General features: G+C 39.2%; 5 protein-coding genes across 6 annotated transcripts; 3 read left to right on the top strand and 2 right to left on the bottom strand.

The window, feature by feature from the left end:
* Positions 1–799: 799 nt before the first annotated feature.
* LOC111604931 (basic-leucine zipper transcription factor A) lies at positions 800–2,803 on the bottom strand. The gene is made up of 2 exons (XM_023323201.2): positions 2,703–2,803; positions 800–2,647 (listed from the first exon to the last, which is right to left on the bottom strand). Exons 1-2 carry the CDS (start codon positions 2,704–2,706, stop codon positions 1,776–1,778), a joined length of 876 nt encoding a protein of 291 aa, XP_023178969.1. The 5' UTR covers positions 2,707–2,803; the 3' UTR covers positions 800–1,775.
* A 261-nt stretch (positions 2,804–3,064) lies between these two features.
* LOC111604930 (ceramide kinase) lies at positions 3,065–9,382 on the top strand. Of its 2 annotated transcripts, none has more exons than XM_023323200.2 (4): positions 3,065–3,184; positions 7,028–8,836; positions 8,902–9,101; positions 9,175–9,382. In XM_023323200.2, exons 2-4 carry the CDS (start codon positions 7,046–7,048, stop codon positions 9,305–9,307), a joined length of 2,124 nt encoding a protein of 707 aa, XP_023178968.1. In that variant the 5' UTR covers positions 3,065–3,184; positions 7,028–7,045; the 3' UTR covers positions 9,308–9,382. The 2 variants fall into 2 exon arrangements, with proteins under 2 accessions (XP_023178968.1, XP_023178967.1); XM_023323199.2 differs by having other exon boundaries at positions 3,066–3,383.
* A 348-nt stretch (positions 9,383–9,730) lies between these two features.
* Positions 9,731–10,906, top strand: LOC111604874 (proteasome subunit beta type-4). The gene is made up of 3 exons (XM_023323109.1): positions 9,731–10,051; positions 10,111–10,612; positions 10,671–10,906. Exons 1-3 carry the CDS (start codon positions 9,906–9,908, stop codon positions 10,821–10,823), a joined length of 801 nt encoding a protein of 266 aa, XP_023178877.1. The 5' UTR covers positions 9,731–9,905; the 3' UTR covers positions 10,824–10,906.
* Positions 10,907–10,993: 87 nt separating this feature from the next.
* LOC111604875 (uncharacterized protein CG1161) lies at positions 10,994–12,411 on the bottom strand. Its single transcript, XM_023323112.2, has 5 exons — positions 12,250–12,411; positions 11,991–12,178; positions 11,818–11,926; positions 11,629–11,757; positions 10,994–11,310 (listed from the first exon to the last, which is right to left on the bottom strand). The coding sequence occupies exons 1-5, from the start codon at positions 12,316–12,318 to the stop codon at positions 11,152–11,154; spliced, it is 654 nt and encodes a 217-aa protein (XP_023178880.1). The 5' UTR covers positions 12,319–12,411; the 3' UTR covers positions 10,994–11,151.
* Positions 12,412–12,567: 156 nt separating this feature from the next.
* Positions 12,568–13,711, top strand: LOC111604876 (stromal cell-derived factor 2). The gene is made up of 2 exons (XM_023323113.2): positions 12,568–12,873; positions 13,011–13,711. Exons 1-2 carry the CDS (start codon positions 12,813–12,815, stop codon positions 13,592–13,594), a joined length of 645 nt encoding a protein of 214 aa, XP_023178881.2. The 5' UTR covers positions 12,568–12,812; the 3' UTR covers positions 13,595–13,711.
* The last annotated feature ends 6,762 nt before the right edge of the window (positions 13,712–20,473 follow it).

The following is a 20,473-nucleotide window of genomic DNA, read 5'->3' as shown; positions in this document are numbered from 1 at the left end:
CGCTGCCTAGGCGTACAGATCTCCTGTTGTTCTGGTATTGGCTGCCGCGTTGAACAACAACATGATACTGTAGGCTGCACTGACGAACAACTGGATTCGGATGAGCTGACAGATGGTGTTAGTCGACATGGGCGCCGCAGTGTTGGTTCTGGCTGGAGTTGCGAATTAGAACATTTACATTCATTATTTGAATAATGTCTTTTGCCGTATGGCTCTGGTCGAAGTTTAGCAATTGGTGGACTGCGAACGACAAAACAGAGCCGGTTGCGTCGATTACTCATATCCCTGCAACTCCCTTCCAAAACTTCATTGGGCAACTGAGTTCTCTGACGACGGGGACAGTTTACAAATTTCCGCCGTGTTGCGCCGTTCATCGGTTGGTTGCCTACATGAAACGAAAGAATTATATCGATAACATGCAACAAAAATATCGATTCACTTGCCCATCAGCAATCACATTTGGTTCAAGATGGTGGCTATTTAAATCGAAATCCGCTAAATGTTGCTAAATAAGGAAATCCATCAAATGTGTATCAATTGATAATTCTATTTCCATTTATATACATTTTGAATTGAATTTCGTATATTCTTCGAATAGAAAACTACAAATTTTACTTTGGAAAATATTAAATCAAAAATTGAATTCAATTACACTTGCCCATCAGCATTCAAATGGTTCAAGATGGATGGCAGAAAAACAGAAAATTTTGATAACTTTGAATGTCAAAATTTAGAAGCTGCCACCATGTTGATGCTTTTGTTTTATTTTTTCTTTCCATTTGTAACGCCTGCTATGCTGATTATTGTTGATTTTTCTTGTTTTTTTTTTTCTGCTTTTTGTTTATGCTCTGTTCAATATTTGGCAGCTTTAATTATTGTATGCTGCATTTCCTATTCTTTTGTGGCCTCGGTGGATGGTCGCAACGGTAATATGTATTTTCTGGTAGTTGGGCAACAGGTGCAGGGCAGCAAGGAACTCTTATGATCTCTGGTTGCGGTGCGCACGGAGTACATGTTTGCGGAAGTTCTGGTGGACGGCAATCACATTGCGGCCTCATACCTGATCCGGGACTTCCAGTTGTATCACACGGGTTGGACATTCTGATTTTAGTTTTGAAATCGGAAAACAGCTTCCAATTTTTTTTTTTTTAATTTTGGTTGTTTTTCCAAACAGTTACATTTGAAACTAAGATGTTCTTCAAACGAATTGAATTTTGGAATGAAAATTTTGAACAACTAAAAATGCTGATGTCATCCTTTAAAGCCAACTTTGATCAACTTTGACTTTAACACTCTGAAAATTCTGTAAATTCTGAAAAGGCTTTTCTTGCCTTTAGTTTATTGAATGGTGCAACACTTCTTGCGGTGCATCTTTCCCTTGCAATGACTGCACATTCCCTGGTTCGGTGGCGTTCTGTAGGAAGCCTGACCTCCAGTCCTTATAGTACACTCTTGGTTTAGCACGCCGCATGGTAACGCCGGAGGATCCATGCGTGCGACGCTTGGCGAGCAACAGCAACCATTCGTTTTTGGAATGTTAGGCGCATTACAGGACATTATTGCTTCTTTTCTGATCCAATTAGCGTTGCTACGTATTTAACTTAATTTTGAACGTTTTCGTACTAAAAATTTTAAATTTTGTTACTTTTTATAGAATTTTGACTGAAAATGTAAATTGTACCCAAATAGTTGAAAGTGTAGGAAAAATATTTGTATTACTCATATCTCTGACCGATCCTGTTCAGCCTACTATGTTGTGCCGAATTGTGCTTTTCTTATTGTATAATACATTTCTTCTTTTGTTTAGCCTGTGATTGGCAATGGCTACATGTTTGGCGCTTTTGCTTCGTTTCATCTCTTTTATATTGCGGCACCACAACTTCTTCTACAGCTCCCGAGCATGGGTTCTCTGATCGTCGAGTGTTAGTGGGTGTGCCACAAGCAATGTATGCATGCGTCGGCGGAGCTCCCGAATTACAGGTCACTGGCGGTGGCACTGGCGGTGCGGAAGGCGGAGCACATTCGCATGTGGCCGGGGCTGACATTTGCTTGCATGTACATATCGGTTGATTAGTAGTGGTGGGTTGAGTACGTGGTCGCAGGCAAGTGTATGTATCAGCCAATGGCGCCTGCACAGGTACGGTTCGTCGATCTCTGCTGGGTGCACAGCGGCATTCAACTCTATTTCTCTTTTCAGTTTGCGGACATGGTTTTGATGCTTGTGGTTGTTGTTGTTGTACCTGACAGTTTGGCTGCTGTTGTGGTTGTTGTTGTTGGTTTGACGGATAATTTAGTGGTTGTAGTTGTTGCTGGTTTGTACAAGTTATCTGTTGTTGATGTTGGGGTTGTTGGGGCTGTTGGTACTGTTGGTACTGTTGGTGTTGTGCTTGCTGTTGTGCTGGACAAGTTCTTACTTGTGGTTGTTGTTGTGGCTGTTGTTGTTGTTGTTGATGTGCCGGACAAGTTCTTGTTTGCTGCTGCAGTTGCTGTTGTGGTTGTTGCGATTGTTGTTGTGTGGGACAAGGTACTTGTTGATATTGCTGCGGCTGCGGTTGAGGCCCACAAGCCTTTCCACGTTGTTCTTGTTGCGCTGGCTGTTTTGTGTGACCAGAACAAGAGCATGTATTACACTTGCCACAAGGAGAACCTGTAAAAATAGGTACCAAACTAAAGACAAAACACGCAACTAAATAATTACTTACTCATATTGTGGGGTTAGAAAAACCAGAAATTTTTACAGTTTGTTCTATTGCATAAAAAAATGGGAATAATTATATGTGACTCAAATACGAAAGTGTTTCAGTTTGTGTGATGGCTTTAAAATATATATTCTAAAAGTAACTCAGTAATCGGGGTTTGTCTACGTTAACGGTTTTTGTCGTTGCCAGACTACAAATAAATCACAATCATAATGTTGGTGTGAAATGGTTTTGTGAGTGTCATATCATTTTCTGAGAAGCTTTTTTTGGTATTTTGTAGTTGTCGACCACTGGTCACACTGCTGCTGCTTTTCACTTGCTAGTATTTTGTTTGCTTTTTCCGAGTAGGTAGCATGTTCTGCGCTCCGTCATTTTTAACGGCTCGTGTTGTATTCTAGTGAGATTGTGGATTTTTGTTGTCTCTTTCCTTACAATGCTGCATTTTCAATAGGCCAGTTGTGGAAGTGAATGGAGTACAGTTTAAGGTATATAATCCACTTGCAACTGAGAAACCACTTATCTAACTACCGTTAATACTGTGTGCTTTGGCTGTGTATTCATGTGTGTGCGTGTAAAATTGCAATGCATATCGAATTTTCTTGATTTCCCAACCAATAACTGCAAATAGCAGAAGACAACTGCTGATGATTGCATGGATATACGGATATTTTCTATTTATATAAGGTAATTTGTTCTATTTAAACTCTAACTGCCGGCTTTTCCGCGGACAAAATCAGCACCAGAATAAGTCCAAATAAACTTGACGAACACTCAAAACCACACACCCAAACACACATATGTATATATATATACAGATCCATGCATATTTGTGTATTGAAATGGAAGCACACAATGCGTACGTAAAACGAGTTGAGAATATGCATGTATGTACATGCATACATGTGCAACAACTATCCTATCTATATATATACAGTTGTACTTACTCACAGCTATATTCTGATAACGGTGCTTGGCGTAATTTATATGTGTGCGTATGTTTTTGTTATTGTTTCTCTGCATTCTGCTACTCGCTGTCTACACGCTGTGTATGTTGTTCAGATATATTTCCATCTCGCTTGCACATTTCTTTACTATATGTTGTAGCTGTTTAATGCATTTTGTGGCAGCTAATTAGCTAAGCTCCTGAAATATGTTTGTACTACGTGCGCTATAAATATATTAGACGAGTCAACTTGCGAGTTCAAATGAGTTTATAGGTGTTAATTTATCGATTGAACTGCTCTGTTTTTTCTGTGTCTATTACTAGCTCTATGTAGCTTACGAAGTTGGCAAAAGTACCGTAAAGTATTTGTTAATATTTAAAGCTTCCATTAAAAGTGTTGTGATAAAATATGACTCATACTTACGGAAAACACATGTTTGTTAGAATATACATATATACACATTGTTTTTGGTTTTATGGAAATTTCTCAGCCGTTACAATATCTATAAATAAGCAATTATAGATTGATTAATAATAAGATGAACTTATCTGCTTCGTTTCCATTTCTTTATTAACTGTTTTATCTTATCGCCCATATGATCCGTCCGGTGGTATTTCAGTTGATAAGTAAGCTGGTTTAGAATAGGTACTGAAGAACTTCAATGTTTTTGTTTACGAGGGCAAATTATAACAAATAATACACCTTCAGAGCTGTGCTAAAATACACATTAAAAGCCAGGTGAAAGAGGTTATTAATGTGCTAAAGTACAAATATAAACGGGCTTCAAATGCTTTAATATATACACATGCATATATACGATTATAGTATTTACAACTCGTTAGCTAAGATATTATCTGAGTAAACAGTTGTTGCGTGCGGCACAGGAAGCCAGCTATGAATTGAGATGTATCTAAACAAAACTCTCGTTTTGTTCTGCTCACAAAGAACTTGCAATAGTTAAAATGTGTTAACGATAACTATGATAAGATAATAACCGTACTTCAGCTAACTGGCAATAGTTCAAGGTCTCATTTATTTCGCAGATTGAACTAGTTATTAAACTATCTGAATTCTCCTTTATTTATTTCTTTATGTATTTGCTTTTCGCTTTTTCATTAAAATTGTAATATATTTTTGGCTGCAATTAAAAGTAAAAATATAAACACATAACAATTTATGTTGTGGTATATAAAATACCTGAGGCTAGAGAAAAGTTTAGTCAAGACGAGAGGAAACTGCAATTAAATAAAGAAGTATTCATACATTTGCATGTAAATGTGTTTATCATTTAGTATGTAGGAATTCATCTATTAACTATTTATTACTATAGGCTGTACTTGTATAGCTTTCTCAAGTGGCACGCGGAAATGCAAATATATAAAGCAGAATTTAATTACAATTTGCATGACACCTTGTTTTCAGTTTTTTATTTTCATGAACAAGACTAGATGCATATGCGGCTATAATTTAAACTTGAAAGACCTTCAAGTCAACCATTAGTAAGCTTATATGTATATGTGCGCACACATACACATACATATACAAATACACGCTCAGGCGAGTCGAGTTCAAAAATGAGTATACAAAAAACTTGTTGCAATTCAAGGCGAAGGTCAAAAAGCTGCGCGCCCAAAGTAGAGAGTAGTGATGTGTAGAGTAGAGTAGAGAAGTGGGGTGGAGTGGAGGCGAGTGTAGAATAGAGTAGTGTAGAGGAGTGGAGGGGAAAGTAGAATAGAGTAGAGTATAGGAAAAAAGGGCAGTGTAGAATTAAGTAATGTGGAGGAGGGGAGCAGACAGTAGAGTAGAGTATAGCACAGGAGGGGAGAGCCGAGTAAAGTGGAATAGTAGAGCAAACCACATCAAAGAAGACCATAGGAATGTGTAGCAAAAAAAAAAATTGAGTAGCGTAGAGCAGAGAACAGTATTGGAGAGAAGAGCGGAGCTGTGTAGAGCTGTAACTCGTTTTGAAACAACAATTTTGTTTTTGGTGCTGCTCTGCAGCTTCCAGAGTGATTCTACAAAACAACAAAAATAAAAGAGTATTTCTGGTTGACGCTGATAACCTTGATCGTTGCGCATACGACACGTAAAACGTGCTTGGATTGTGTGGGTCATAAAATGTGAATTGAGAGTGTTCTGATTTTATTTTTATTTTTTATGATGCCCCTTAAAATGCCACCAAATATTGACGGCAGATATAAATATCCTTATATATATATAAGAAATGTGTTTTTGCTTACGAATATGACGTGCTTTAGTCATTGGGTATTCACCTAGTCGATCACCCTTCCGCTGTAGAAGACAGCCAGACAGGTATACTAAAAGGTGTTTGTCTATTTAATTAGCAACAACAAAGGCTAGGCAAATAAATATATATATATATAACAGCTACATGTGCTTTCTGATTTTGCCTTGTTGTCGCCTTTGTGACTTATCGCATTGAACACGTATCGATAGCTTAGATAATTTAGTTCTCCACAGCTTAAAAGGCCACACAAATGACGAGGGTAAAGCAATTATATCTATATTTCTCTTTTTACGAACAGTAATTTCGGACATTAGTATATAATTTATAATATTGATTCGGCTCGCTGCTTATCAGCCGCAAAGTCTGAGAATAAAACAATGATTCGTGGCAAAAACAATAAAAAAAGAACTAAAATTAACCGAGGGATTTTAGTTGTGCGTGGCACACAGAATATGATATCATTGCCTTTTGCAGTTACCAATGGAAATATGAAAAAGTTATTTAAATGCATATAATATGAGACCATATATATTGAATATCCAATTACCCTAAGCGAAAAATTAACAAACCTATGTTAAAAATAACAAGTTAAAGCATTGGAATCGCAATAATGGATTCTCTAATGCTCGAACAGAACTCAAATTTTTTTTTATAAGAATTTGACTATTTAAAGGTGCTTTACCCTAGCTTACCGTAGTTGATCGAAGCTCTAAAAATCTTGGCTATATGGCTCATTTCGCAATTAGTCATGCTATTTATTTATGTACATAGACATGTATTCGAGTTCCCATCATGCCACCAAAGTCCCTATATACTCTGCCTTTGCTGCTTGCACAAGAATGCCAACATGCCCCTTTTTGTACGCTGTGAACGAGCATAAGTAATTGCAATTCTATTATTAAACTTTGCCTAAAGGTCTTTGGGTCTTTTGATGTATGTACATTGTGTATATAATATATGTGCAGTTAGTTGTAGTTGCAAAACTTGGACTCATTAAAAAAATAAAAAGAAAAAAAACAATGGAGCTGAGATTTATGGTGCGGCATTCACTAAGGCACAGTCTCTTTTGAGTTTATAATGAGTACGCAATTCTAATGTAAACCTGTTTTCTTCTTCTTCTCTTCATTGTATTGCAGAGACAAAGTGATCCGAAGATGACGCAGAGCGGGAGCACAGAATTTGCCAAGACGACAACATCTGGCGGAGCTGGAGATGTGTATGCTGCTACAGCTGCTGCTGCCGCTGCCGCTTCCGTGGCTGCCACTGCGTGCTCGTCGGATGTGCTGCTAAATAACTTCCAATTGAAGAAAAAGAGCTATCGTGTGCTGCTCCATGGCCACCACTTGGTATGGGAGCGCATGCAGCGCCCGGTAGCCAAGCCAACAAATGAAACGCAAAAGATACCGCTGCCCGAGCAGCAGTTGACAGGCGTTGAGACCAGATGCAGTAGCTATGGCGCGCATAGCCATGTTCTGCACATGGACGATATCATCAGCGTCTGTTCTGGCAATACCAAACACGACAGCATGCAGCCTCCGCCTACGAATCATCGTGACCATCAGCAGGCGGATGGCGATACAAAGCCGACGGCACAGTTCCTGACCATCAACTATGCGGCACGCTTGAGCAAATCCAAGACGGATTGCAATCGCTGGCAGTTGCGACGGCTCACCTTCTACAATGCGGATGCGTACATTGTGTATCAGTGGCAGCTCCAGTTGCAGGCACGCATCGCATCCTCGCCAGTTGGTGGTCAGCGTGTGCAACGCCTGTTAGTATTCATTAATCCATTCGGCGGCCGCAAGGCTGGCGCCCAGACCTATGAACGTTTGGTGCGTCCACTGTTCCAGCTGGCGGGCATCGATGCCACCTGCATAACTACGCAACGTGCCAATCAAATCCGGGACATTCTGCTCACCCACGATCTGAGCTGTTATGATGCTGTCTGCTGTGTGGGAGGCGATGGCACCGTTGCAGAGGTCATCAACGGTTTGGTCTTTCGCCGCATGCGTGAGCTGGGCTTGGATGAACAGCGTCCGGCCTTTATACCACGGCCTAGCTTGCCAGTGGCTGTCATACCAGCTGGCAGCACGGACACCATAGTCTATAGCATGCACGGCACTGCGGATGTGCGCACTGCGGCCATTCATGTGCTGCTCGGCCAGAGGCGTGGCCTCGACGTCTGCAGCGTGAGCAACAATCGCACACTGTTGCGTTTCTGTGCCAGTGTCCTGAGTTATGGATATCTGGGCGATGTGGCAGCCGAGAGTGAGCAGTATCGTTGGATGGGCACACGACGGTATGAGTACAGTGGTATCAAGGCCTTCTTCAACAATCGCGGCTACGATGCGGAGCTGCAGCTGCTCGAGGAGCCCACAGAGCCGGAAACGCCGCAAAGTCCGGTCAGTCTCTGTGACGAACCGCCGTCTGTGTGCTATGCCAATTGCCAGCGATGCAGCATTGCCAGCTCATTGCAGGAGCAGCGTTCAACCTTGTTTACCGCTGATGCGAATAGTCAAGAGAACTTGCAATCACAACATGCAGAACAGCAGAATAAGTTGGTGGAGCAACAGCAGTCGCAGCCGCAATCGCAACCAAATGCAGATGTGATCGTTGCCACCAATTGTGAACAGCAGCTGAATGAAATCGAAACAGCTTTGTGTCGCTCCCGGTTGATGCGTCCGGCTAGCCTGCCCTTGCAGCCTGGTAGTTCATATGGTTCCAATATGAGCCTGCCCGGCGGCTTGCAGTGGAAGACAATACGGGGCAATTTCTTTCTGATATGCGGCGCAAACATCACGTGTGCCTGTGCACGCAGTCCCAATGGCATCTCGCGCTACAGTCACTTGGGCGATGGCTGCTTGGATCTGATTCTGGTACGCAAAACATCGTTTATCAACAACGTGCGGTTCCTGTTAAATACGGCTGGCCGAGCCGGCGATATTGTAAGTGATTATAATATATATTTATACAAAAAGAATTTACATAATTTTCTACACTTATATTGTAGCGTAATTTACCTTTTGTCGAGGTCTACCGGACACGTAAGTTCATTTTTCGAACGTTCACAGCGCCCGCAACAGAGGAGAACTTAAGCTTAGCCGGCTCTCGTCAACCAATTGCTCAAAACGGCAACGATGCGGCCAGTTCGGAGTATTCCAGCTGGAATTGTGATGGAGAGGTTGTCACCGATCTAGATATAACAATGAGGCAAGAAGCGCACACACTTGATATATAAATGTATCTAAACTCACTTTTCAACTCTTTTTTTATCCGCTTACAGTTCCCATTGTCAACTCATAGATGTTTTCATGCGTGGTCCACATTCCTATAGTAAACCACAAAAGCCGGGTGCAAGTGCGCCTACGACGCCAGCTAGCTCAAGCGACAATATTTATTGTTGCTGCAAGGATTAGCACTTAATTGGGAAAGCTTTATTTTAGTAAGATATTGAACATTGGCCGTGACAGTAGATTGTAATGAAGTAGACTATTTTACTATTGAAAATTCTAAAAAATTATATATATATATAAAGTATGTTAAATGGTTTTTAGTAGATAGTAAACTATACTCTGTATTTGATATTCTATTCATCTGTATTATGCGATCTGTAAGATGCAAACAAAATTGAAAAACATTCCCCTAAAAGGTGTGCATTAAATAAAAATATATATATATTTGTATTGTCTATCGAAAATAAAAAAGGGTTTCGTGTATTTTTAATCAAAATTGTGTTTTACTTTGCTTCGGAAAAATTTTTGATTTGGATTTTCAAATTGTACGCCTGAATTGTGATAGAGCTGCCTGCCGCCTCATCGATTGGCTACGCTGGCCACATGTATCGATAGTCGCGTATATCGATATACACAGAGAACACGGCTTGCAGTGCTGTAAAGCTAACTAATTTTGTCGCTATCTAAAACTGTTCGGCATTGTATTTGTGCCTGTCATTCTGGGATTGCTTTTGCTGTTATTTCCATTTGATTTCAAAGTACTATAATTACAGCAGTTAGAATGATGAACAATACGTTTGCGCAGCCAATGTGGCTCAATGGACCTTCGCCCGGTCAATTTTACAACTTCATGGGCGGCAATAACGCCCCAACACAGTTGCCCCGTGAATTAACTACCGCAGGTCCCTATGGAACGAAGCACAGCACGTAAGGAAATGAATTTAAACTCTGATATAAGTAAATTTCAAATTCTGGGGTATTTGTAGCGCTGCTATAACTACTGGCTCCTCTGTATTGGGCATTAGATTCGATGGCGGGGTATTGGTGGCGGCCGACACCCTCGTCTCGTATGGCTCGCTGGCTCGTTACCAGAACATCAACCGCGTCTTCCAGATAAACGGTAAAATTTTACTTGGTGGCGGTGGCGACTTTGCTGACATACAGTCAATTAAGCGTAGCATTGATCAAAAGATGATCGAGGATCAGTGCTGCAATGATGGCGTTGTCATGAAGCCAGCCGAATTGTCCAGCTGGCTAACACGCGTGCTCTACAATCGTCGCTCTCGCATGAATCCGCTTTACATCGATGTGGTGGTAGCTGGTGTCGATGAGGTCGGCAAACCTTTTCTGGGCAATGTAGATTTGCGGGGACGAGCGTACGATGATTTTGTTGTAGCAACCGGCTTTGCGCGACATTTGTCTCTGCCGCTTGTGCGTGAGCGCAAGCCCAAGGATCGCGAATTTACATTCGAGGAGGCAGCCAGTCTGGTAGGAGAAAAAACTACATTATTTCGCAAAACTTTTTAATTGAGTATTTGTATTATAGATTCGCGAGGCAATGAAGGTGCTTTACTATCGTGATACGCGCAGTCTCCCACAATACACGGTGGGCATTTGCACTGCCAACGATTGCAGCATTAAAGGACCTTTCAAAGTGGAAGAGAACTGGACCTTTGCTGAAGGCGTTACGGGCTACTAGCTTGCATTTTATCAAATATAATGTAACATAAGATACGAAACACATTAATAAAGGCTGTTGTAGCTTCTTCTTTTGGCAAAATATTTAAATGGATCGACTTGTAATTGAGGGACAACTTGATTAAAAAGTCAATTAAATTTTTTTTTTTAAATTTTCTAATCGTAATTGGGTATGTTATTTTATTTAAACTATATAAAATGTTGCTAAATAATATTTAAATTAATTTTGATCCAATGAGAGACAAATTCAAACAATAATTGTTAATAATTGCTGCAGGAATACAACATGTGTCTTTAAGTCGCCAACGCCTACGGCTTCTGTTGGGCAATCAATTTAACATGGTATGCCGATCGTAGATATGACGCCTTTGCTCACGCACTTGGCGTTTCCATTTGTCCTGCTGATGGCCAACGCGATTGAGAACATTGGCTCGAGCACTCAGCTCTTGATTGTTGGCGCTAGCTGGCAGAGGCGGTGCTGGTTCGTCCTATCAGCCGCAGCAGAAAAAAAAGGAAAATTTGAAGCGTATTAGTTAAGGCCGGTTAATGGGTTAATTAATAGACACATCAAAAAGCTTGGGTTAGAGCGTGCAAATTGAAAAATATTAAATAAAATAAAACAAAAAGATATATAAATCGTTTGGTCAAGGACATCAAACGTTATGTGCTTCTTTATTGCCAACTAGCTGCGCCTCATCATCATCATCATCATGATCACGATAATGATCATGATCATCATCTTCATCAGGAATGGCAACTAGTTGGCTATATTTTATGCCTGCATATTTAGAATAATTGTTATATACATCTTCATTGGTGTGCTCCTGATAGTTGTTCGCCTTGACGCGTTTATTTAACAGCGGATCCAAGCACATAAGGAAGAGCATATATATCACTAATATGGATATTATCCAAATCACAATGATGACGACCACCTAACAAAGAAATAGTTAGAAAAATATTGGGCCAGGACAATATAAAATGTGTATGCACACCTTTATTAGTGTGGAATTGCGTCCGACAGATGAGCATTTACATTTCTCGCACGTGGGAAGCTCCTTGCCATTGGCATCCAATTGTGGCACTAGAGCTCCGGCACAGGTACTAAGCATATGACAACATTTAGCAATAATGCATGACATTTCATGTATATAAAGAGTATACAAACCATTCATGTGAACTGCTGCTTGTATTGGTGCTCGTTACTGTGCTGCTTATAGTTTTCAGCGTTGCAATTGTTGGTGCTGGCGAAACCGCTGGCGATTTGGCAGGCGAATTTGGTGGACTGACATTATTGTTAGCGCTGTTGCTGTTGTTACTACTGCTACTGGGCAGTGTTTGCGTTGCTGTCTCAGCCTTTGTTGAAAAATAAAACAAACACAATCGTCATTTCGGTTACGGCGTAGTATTGTGTTTTAACAACTTACCCATGTCACGCCAACTAAATAACATATCGCTAATAATACAGCGTAGATGAATAAGCGCTTATGTGCCATTAATTTCTGCTTCAATGAAATTTTTCTTATTTTCACAGAAAAATAATGCAATATTTGCAGCGACACAAAATATCTTCTATCGCCTATCGATAAGTGCTACTCAATTGGTAATGTGTGCCGCAGCTCTTCTGCTATTACATTTTTATGTCAATTAACTCCTTGCAACGTAGATTTAATATCTTTTGTACCAATACTTGTTGCTTAATTAAAATGTCAAATTTTTCAGCAAATTAATACTATGATAAAAAATATGGCTTTTAATTTTTGGATACACGGAACGTAATTGTTAATAATTGGCCACAGCTGTTCTGTTGTTCAAGGTTTTGGAGTCAGTTCATTGAACACACCTTTATCGTTCGCTTACCAACACTAACACAATCTGTCAAAATCATTTGTTTGCGTGTGCTTATTTTCGCCGCAATCGGCATTTCTAACATTGTACATTCTGAATATTAGATTAAGTACTTAATTGTTAACGTAAGAAAAAAGACAGGATGCTGCACACACTGCTCTTCGTTGCTTTAGCGCTGATTAGTTATTTACCCAACCACAATGGTATGTATATTCTGTTGCGTTTATGTGGGCTGCTGTGATTGGCCACGAAGCCCTTTCCGCCCCACAAAGCACAATTTTCAGTTTCCTATCAATACAATTATAAATACAACAACAACGCCAACCACGATTTCTTTTAGCTGCACAGACCAACTATGTGACATGTGGCTCCATACTGAAATTGCTCAACTCGGATTATTCGTATCGCTTACACTCGCACGATGTTAAATACGGTTCTGGATCGGGACAGCAATCGGTGACCGGTGTAGAACAAAAGGAGGATGTGAACAGCCATTGGATGATCAAGGCACAAACTAAGAAACTATGCGATCGTGGTGAACCCATTGCTTGTGGAACGACAATTCGATTGGAACACTTGACCACAAAGAAGAATCTGCATTCGCATCATTTTTCATCCCCACTATCCGGCGAACAAGAGGTATCCGCCTATGGTGTCGACGGAGTTGGTGATACTGGCGATAACTGGGAAGTGATTTGCTCCAATAACATCTGGATGCGTGATGCTCATATTAGATTGCAACACGTTGATACTGGCATGTATCTGGGCATGTCGGGACGGTCGTATGGTCGGCCAATTTCTGGGCAAATGGAAATAGTGGGTCTGCACAGTCCACAACACGGTACACGTTGGACTACCTCTGAGGGCCTCTATATCGTGCCCAAGGACAAGGAGTCCACAGAATATGCTCACACGGAACTGTAGTCAGAGATCCATGACAAACTTTTTACTATTAGTTGTTTAACTTATAACTTAGCTGAATTTATGTGAAGCGAACCAGTTTGCTTGCATTAAAAAGAACAATTCAATTTGTGCAAAAAACTGAGCTATTTTTATTGCGTTTCTTAACACTGCCGGAGCAGGCGTTGATTATTTTAGTTCGTTTTGTGGCTTCGTCGCGTCAAGCGCAAGCCAGTAGTCTATCGCAAAACGTGAAAATAACCTTATTTATTTGCTCATTATCGTTGTAATTATTACGTTCAACACTATTACGGCAAAGTTGTGTGTTAGACGATCAACTAATTGTGAATTACGCCTCTTATAATGTGAGTATGCATTTGATTGCATATTAACGTACACACATGCATACATGCAAAGCTGCATATGTGTATGTGTGTTTTAGCGCGCGCTTTTGTACACAGACAGTTTTATTACGGGCTTTTGACAGCTGTAAGCCCTTAACAGTTATTTGTTTGCACTTTTAACAAATTTACTTTTTAATGATTAGCAGCTGTTTGCCTACTCATAGAGTAAACATTAATTATATTAATATACCAGTACATATATATATATATATATATATATATATATATATATATATTTATATATATATTTTTTTTGTATCTATCTTTTTTTGAAAGTAAATTTTATTGTACCCTCTAGCAGCTCAATATCAATAGGAAGATGATAAAACAAAACAAGAAATAGATAGTGCTTTTTTAAACTGTATATAGCAGACTGAAGTGGGCGTGTCATAACTTATTAAGTCTAGCCATGGTCGCAGCGGCCTCGTAAGCTTACAAGATTTAAAGTTTGAAATTGATATATGTTCATATGTGAAAGCTGATCCTTTCAATAACTCATCACATTTGCTGACTATCGATAAAAATTGATATGTTGATGTGCGTTTTTAAACGTAACTTGAAGACCATTAAAACTAGAGATTCTAAATTCGTGATGCAACTTCCCATATTGAATAGTATTATTAATATGAATTTTGAATTTTTGCTTATAAATATCATAACTACGCTCTGAAACTATCAATTAGATAATACTACTCGAACCACAGTTCTTCTTATATATTTATTTTTGCATAGCTTAACTGGAAATTTAGCTGAGATATATTTATGTTCAGAATTTTTGTTGCATTGCCGTGCATAACAACGAAGGTTACTTCTGTCTATAGATATGGAAATTCGTGCCCATTAGCTGGTTGGCTGCTTGGCTGGTTGGCTGGTCTGTTGTTTAGTTTCTTTTGTTTAGAGCTTAGTCAAATGCTTTGTATGCACATCCCGTCAGTCAGCAGGCTTACTAAGGTCATATGCCAACAGCAGCAGCAGCAGCAGCCTCTAGCTATGAACGTATTCAAAGATTTCGCATAATCGCATTGTCCTTGTAACCATTTAGACATTAAATCGCGAGAATTGCGTTATTCAAACAACTGTAGCCCATTCAAAAATAAAAGATAACTTATCTGAGATATTCGCGGAATTAGTGCTAATAAAGATCAGCTTTAGGATTACTAAACAAGAAATTATGTCAAGCAGAAAAACAGAGAGTCCTTGGCGTATAATTTGTATAGCCTTAAATTGAAGCTAGAAAAGGCAATGTACACGTATACAACACGTTTGCAAATTATTATTTTTACCTATTCGTTCTATTATATATATTTAATTTCAATTCGGAAGACTATAGAAGTAGCAACTAGTTTTTCACTCTGAAAATGGGTATTCAGGGTTTTTTTTATCAGTAACCAACTATCCTCTTTTCATTTTATTTTATATATTTAAACTGTTTAAAATATATAGAAAACTGTTTAAAATAATCTGGAATTTTGGTTTTATTTATTATATTTGTACAGTTATGTCGATTGAATTTCATTATTGAACGCTTTGTTTCTAGTTTTAACTAAAAGAAAGTAACTAGAGAGCATCTTTAAGTCAAATAGTGGCCTTAGTTTGAATGAATAAATGTAACTAAATATTTTGACTGCTAGTCGAACATACTCGAACAAAGTTCTTATATTGTATATATAATTGGAATTGACATATTTGCTTATGCTTCAGTTGCTATCAAACTAAACTCTTATAATAGCTCGATTTTATTGACAGCTTCTCATAGTGAACATGTGTTGTTGCTTGTGTGTGTATGTTTTGGCCAAAACATCTCGTTTGGCTTTATCGATTCTTGTTTATCAGCGGGTGCGGGCCAGCCTTCAAAGCCTTCGTCGCTGACGCGCAGTTAAAAATTCCGACTGACTTGACAAACTGACGGACTGACGTATGTTTTGTTCGTACTGTGTTCTGTGCCATGGGCAACAAAATATTATAATATTATGCACAAGTGTGGGCGTGACTAGCCATATATGTATGTCCCTATCTCCCTTAAACACACACACTCTCTCCCTCTCTATCCCTTTCTTGCTATTTATTTCGCATACACACACACACACGCACACGTGCCCGCCTCGCATACGCACGCCTGCATGACTGAGCAATAAAAAAAGTGTTGCCTCCTTTTGTGCGCTGGACTGCTTCTTTTTTAAAGCAAATGTATGTAAATAAAGGCAGCGGGATATTAAAAACTTATTTGGAATAAGCAAGTCTTATAAACGATCAGCTTAAGCACTATATTTAACAATATTAGTTTTACACAATTTTTTTATATCTTTTGTTTTCTAAGCTAAACTTTAAAATATTTCTACTCAAACAAAACTCGCTTGTATATATATTTATACATTTACATGTATATGTATGTATATATATATACTTGCTAGGGTCAATTTACTTTATTAACCTTGTCCAAGGCTAATGAGAATATCCGCTGGTTCATCCTTTTGACCAATACGAATACGAGTTGAAGGCTGCTCAATTAAGCGCAAAGAAAATTTTAATTAACGCGGCCACGTGTCAAGACAACAACGACAACAGCAACAATTACAATCGCAGCTATAGGCATAAATAACTGTACATACAAACGCGCCTACAAGGTCAAAGCGAGAAATTCTATCACAAAGAGCAACAAAACGGTTACAAAACAAACTCTCCGGCTCACACAGACACACACATTCGCACTCTCACACACACGCGTGATGGCAGACACACGCGTGGGTTAACTTGTCCGTTGAACCTTCAGAATCAAAATTGCAAGTGACAACAAAAATTGAAATAGAAACAAACGCACGTTACATAAACTGCGATAACCCAACAAGCATTTGGCTCGTTGGGGTCGCGGCTCAACAGTTCTTATAAATTGTAATTAAAGAAATTAAATGTAATTTGTTTTCATATCTTCAAAATATTTGAATATTTACGCAGACTACTGTGCTTATTAACCTATGCCTTAACAAGTCAGCCTTAACCAACCATTAAACACTTTTCGCGAACAACTTTTAGCTGCAAGTGTGCGTGAGATTGTAATTGGCAGCAAATCAATTTTGGCCAATTTCAATGTACAATGGCACAAAATGTCGAGACATATGTATTCTATAATAAATAATTGCGCTACGCTGATTGTGTGTGTGTTTCATGCTTGGTGAGTGACAGAGGCTTCAGCGATTTAGCAGCCAGCCATTTGCGTGGGAGTCGTCGTGTGCGTTTGGCCTTCCCTTCGTCTTGCCTCTATCCTTTTGGCTGTTGCCCATTGAAGCAGGCCTCTCATCGCACTTAACATTGAAAACCGAAAACAAGCCCCTATGTGGGCCAAAAAGGCCTGCCCATAACAACAACAGCAACCATAATAGCTACAATAGCAACAACAACTGATGACGCCGCTCTCAGCGAGAGTGCGCAGGATTCTATAGCCGTTCCCAAGTCCAAGCCAAGCGCAGCAATAATAAAAACATGAATCCAAAGCACATAGCGCAAAGACAGAGAGAAAGGGCGAGAGAACGCGTACACACATATACAAACATACATGTACACTTGTCGATTGTTGATAGTGAAAGTTTTGGAACTGCAACAACGGCAAACATTTTGTGGTTTTGAAGTTTACAGAACACTGTTAATGTCAGCGAAAGCAAAAGTTTTCAATCATAAATCATAAAGGCCAGCGAAACCTAGAATTAACTTATGAAAAACTTAAATGCATATAAATAGATAAAAATAGCTTTAGAAATTAATTAAAAGACTGAACTTAAATATTTTTAATATAGAAAATCTTGTCTATTTTCGAAAATAATTTTTCGTGCTGATATATAAATTGACAATTTTTCATTTAAAATTAAAATTTTGCTTATATTTATTTGCGATAAAATTGTTAACAGCAAGAGCAGCACTGTTAGCATTAACGTAACAGAAGCTGTTCCAGTTAACATACCCAATTGATGAGAGAGCGTTTGCCCTTGTCAGTTCAACCAATCCTTCTTCATGTATGCTCTTCTGTGTGCGTGTCTCTCTCTTTTGATTGGCAAGCAAATACCGTTAGCACAGTACTTCGTGAACAGTTGAGCGTGCAAGTTTAGGCAAACAGAAAACGTGCGCAGCAACAAGAAAAATTATACCGAGCAAAAACAAACTGAACAAACAAAAAGAAAAAATAAAAATAAAAAAATGGCTGATTCGAATGTATAAAAATTACATCTTTTTTCTGTTAAGCATACATTTTCAATTCAGTTTTTAAACAATTCAATAGCCAATTGACGGGAGCAAAGCATTGTGTTATATAAATCACAGTATATGTATGTATATGTAGGTGCGTGTGTATTAGTGTGTGCGTTTGGCGCGTGACTGTGTACATATATATTTGTGTGTGTGTGTGCGTGTGTTTTGCCGTGCACAAAGAGCGACACCAACTATTAGCTATTTAATCGGTTACATTGTATTGTCAATTAAAGGCGATTAGGAATATTACGCATACGCCCACTTGCCAGACAGAGATCTTAAAGTAAACGACAACCACAAAAAAGCAATGTGAGTCATTATAAATATATATTATACAATTTACAAGAAATATACAAAACCGAATTTCAGCTCGATTTCTATAATTACTTTTGACATTGTAAATTAAATTTGCTTTTTGTTTCTCATTTATGTTTTTCTTCCATTTTTATTTCTTTTGACATCAGCTGCAACATGTGTAACAATTTCCCAGTGTTCAACTTTCTACAACATTTATTGATTATCGGGCCACCGAACGCTGGCCATTCGGCCAACTCATCCTATCGGAACTGAAGTTACCTATCCTTATCCATTATAATAATCGCACAATTTGCGTTTCTTTTTGACCTAATTTTTGTTCTTACTCGATATCGTTTCCTGTCAGGTTAGCCAAAAAATTGTCTAATATTTAATTAATTATCATTTAGGCCAGTTTTTTATTTGGCTTCCTTTTGGCGCCATGGACATGATTATCATCGCAAGTCTTTTATCTTAAATTATCCTTGGACGTAGCCTAAATTTGTTCGTTAAGGCTGTGTTTCTCATATCTGCTTACTATTATTTTATTTTGTTTCTGCAACATAATGGTTTCTTGCTTCTGTTATCTGGTCTGTCCCAAGCGCCGACATATATCCTGTCCATGGCATGTCCTTCAGGTCTGCTTTTCCTGTTATATGCTGTTTTTTTGTTAGCCAGGCCCATTGTTGTTGCGTGTATTGTTTGTTTGTAAGTCAGGACATCTGCCTGGCTGCCCAAACTGCGCTGTCGTCGTTTCATTTGTTGTGCCGTTTATTGCTTTTGGCTTGACTTCCTTATTCTTTTCCTTCTTGCTTCTTTAGAGGATTTCGACTTGAAGTATTTTAGCCATTTTCTGGTCAGTTAGCAAAAGGCGCACGCTGAAAAGGAAATGACAGAAGGCGCGAGCCAGTGAGCGAGGCAAAGACAGAGAACGTAATGTTAACTTGCTTTTGCTGTCTAAACTATTAAGAAGTCGGCAAAATACTGTTAGACCTACAATGAACTACTCTCGAGCTTTTCTATCCTAGAGATCAACATTTTTCTAGCCCCATTTTGATTTGAATGCGTCTTCAAGTCCTTAAGTCCGAGCCTTCGTGTCTGATAAAAGAGAAATGCGAACAATTTAGAACTAAAAACAACATAAAAATGCTTTGTTGATGTTTGCAAGTTAATAAAGTTTTCTATTTGTGTTTTTCGTCGTTGTGAATTCAATTATGTTGCACAAGTTTGTTTTTGTTAATGTTTGCTTTGTGAAGAAACCCAATTACCAATATTTCTTTGGCATGTTTACCTAGCTAACAGGGCATTCACATTGACGTTAACAGCGTGCGCTGCGTACGCCAAACGGAACGAGAGAGCGGCCGAGAGAGAGAGCGAGGGAGAGAGAGAGCGCGCGATAACAGCTACAACTGTTAACTGGCTCAGCTGATTTTGGCTGCGTTGCGTGCTTTGTCCTTGACAAGGTTTTGTTTTTTCTAGACTTTATTATTTTTTCTTTTTCGCTTTGGCATTTGTATTTGCCTCGTGCGTGAAAGAGAGCGCGCAACTGAGCCACGCAGAGCGAAGAGAGCGAGAGACGCAGCTCGGCCATTTCATGCGCGGCATTCATTCGGCAAAAGAAAAAGCAAAAGTTTTTTTTTCTGCCCAGGCGGAAACATTTTGCGTGGGTGTTGTGTCTGTATGTGTGTGTGTGTGTGTGTGTCTGTGTGTGTGTGTGTGGTTGCTATTCGCGTGCCAATCGCGCATACATTTTGTGTCAGCCATCCCGATTCCTTGACAGTCTTTGAGACAGCCCACAGAACTTTCACTTTTGGCCATTAATTGCGGCATTGTGGAGCGTACAAACCTCGTTTATCGCTTTGGGCTGGACACAGCACACAGTGGGAATTCGAAATTGGATATCTTCAGGCAGGGATCGCCATTTTAATTGTCGCCATTTTATTGCTGGCAATTTTCATTTCAACTAGCT

The sequence above is a fragment of the Drosophila hydei genome, unplaced genomic scaffold, assembly GCF_003285905.1.
Source record: "Drosophila hydei strain 15085-1641.00,03,60 unplaced genomic scaffold, DhydRS2 tig00000063-arrow-pilon, whole genome shotgun sequence".
Classification (NCBI taxonomy): domain Eukaryota; kingdom Metazoa; phylum Arthropoda; class Insecta; order Diptera; family Drosophilidae; genus Drosophila; species Drosophila hydei.
The sequence above is the reverse complement of the archived record's forward strand: the minus strand, read 5'-3'. Positions and strand labels throughout refer to the sequence as shown.

Excerpts from the sequence above, each read along its gene's own strand:
- LOC111604875 (XM_023323112.2), bottom strand. The coding sequence starts at position 12,318 with ATGGCACATAAGCGCTTATTCATCTACGCTGTATTATTAGCGATATGT. Across the intron at positions 11,758-11,817 it reads GCAATTCCACACTAATAAAG|GTGGTCGTCATCATTGTGAT; the intron begins GTGTGCATACAC and ends TTTCTTTGTTAG. Across the intron at positions 11,311-11,628 it reads AGGAGCACACCAATGAAGAT|GACGAACCAGCACCGCCTCT; the intron begins GTATATAACAAT and ends TGCGGCTGATAG.
- LOC111604876 (XM_023323113.2), top strand. The coding sequence starts at position 12,813 with ATGCTGCACACACTGCTCTTCGTTGCTTTAGCGCTGATTAGTTATTTA. Across the intron at positions 12,874-13,010 it reads TTATTTACCCAACCACAATG|CTGCACAGACCAACTATGTG; the intron begins GTATGTATATTC and ends GATTTCTTTTAG.
- LOC111604874 (XM_023323109.1), top strand. The coding sequence starts at position 9,906 with ATGATGAACAATACGTTTGCGCAGCCAATGTGGCTCAATGGACCTTCG. Across the intron at positions 10,052-10,110 it reads TATGGAACGAAGCACAGCAC|CGCTGCTATAACTACTGGCT; the intron begins GTAAGGAAATGA and ends GGGTATTTGTAG. Across the intron at positions 10,613-10,670 it reads TCGAGGAGGCAGCCAGTCTG|ATTCGCGAGGCAATGAAGGT; the intron begins GTAGGAGAAAAA and ends TTTGTATTATAG.
- LOC111604930 (XM_023323200.2), top strand. The coding sequence starts at position 7,046 with ATGACGCAGAGCGGGAGCACAGAATTTGCCAAGACGACAACATCTGGC. Across the intron at positions 8,837-8,901 it reads CTGGCCGAGCCGGCGATATT|CGTAATTTACCTTTTGTCGA; the intron begins GTAAGTGATTAT and ends CTTATATTGTAG. Across the intron at positions 9,102-9,174 it reads GATCTAGATATAACAATGAG|TTCCCATTGTCAACTCATAG; the intron begins GCAAGAAGCGCA and ends ATCCGCTTACAG.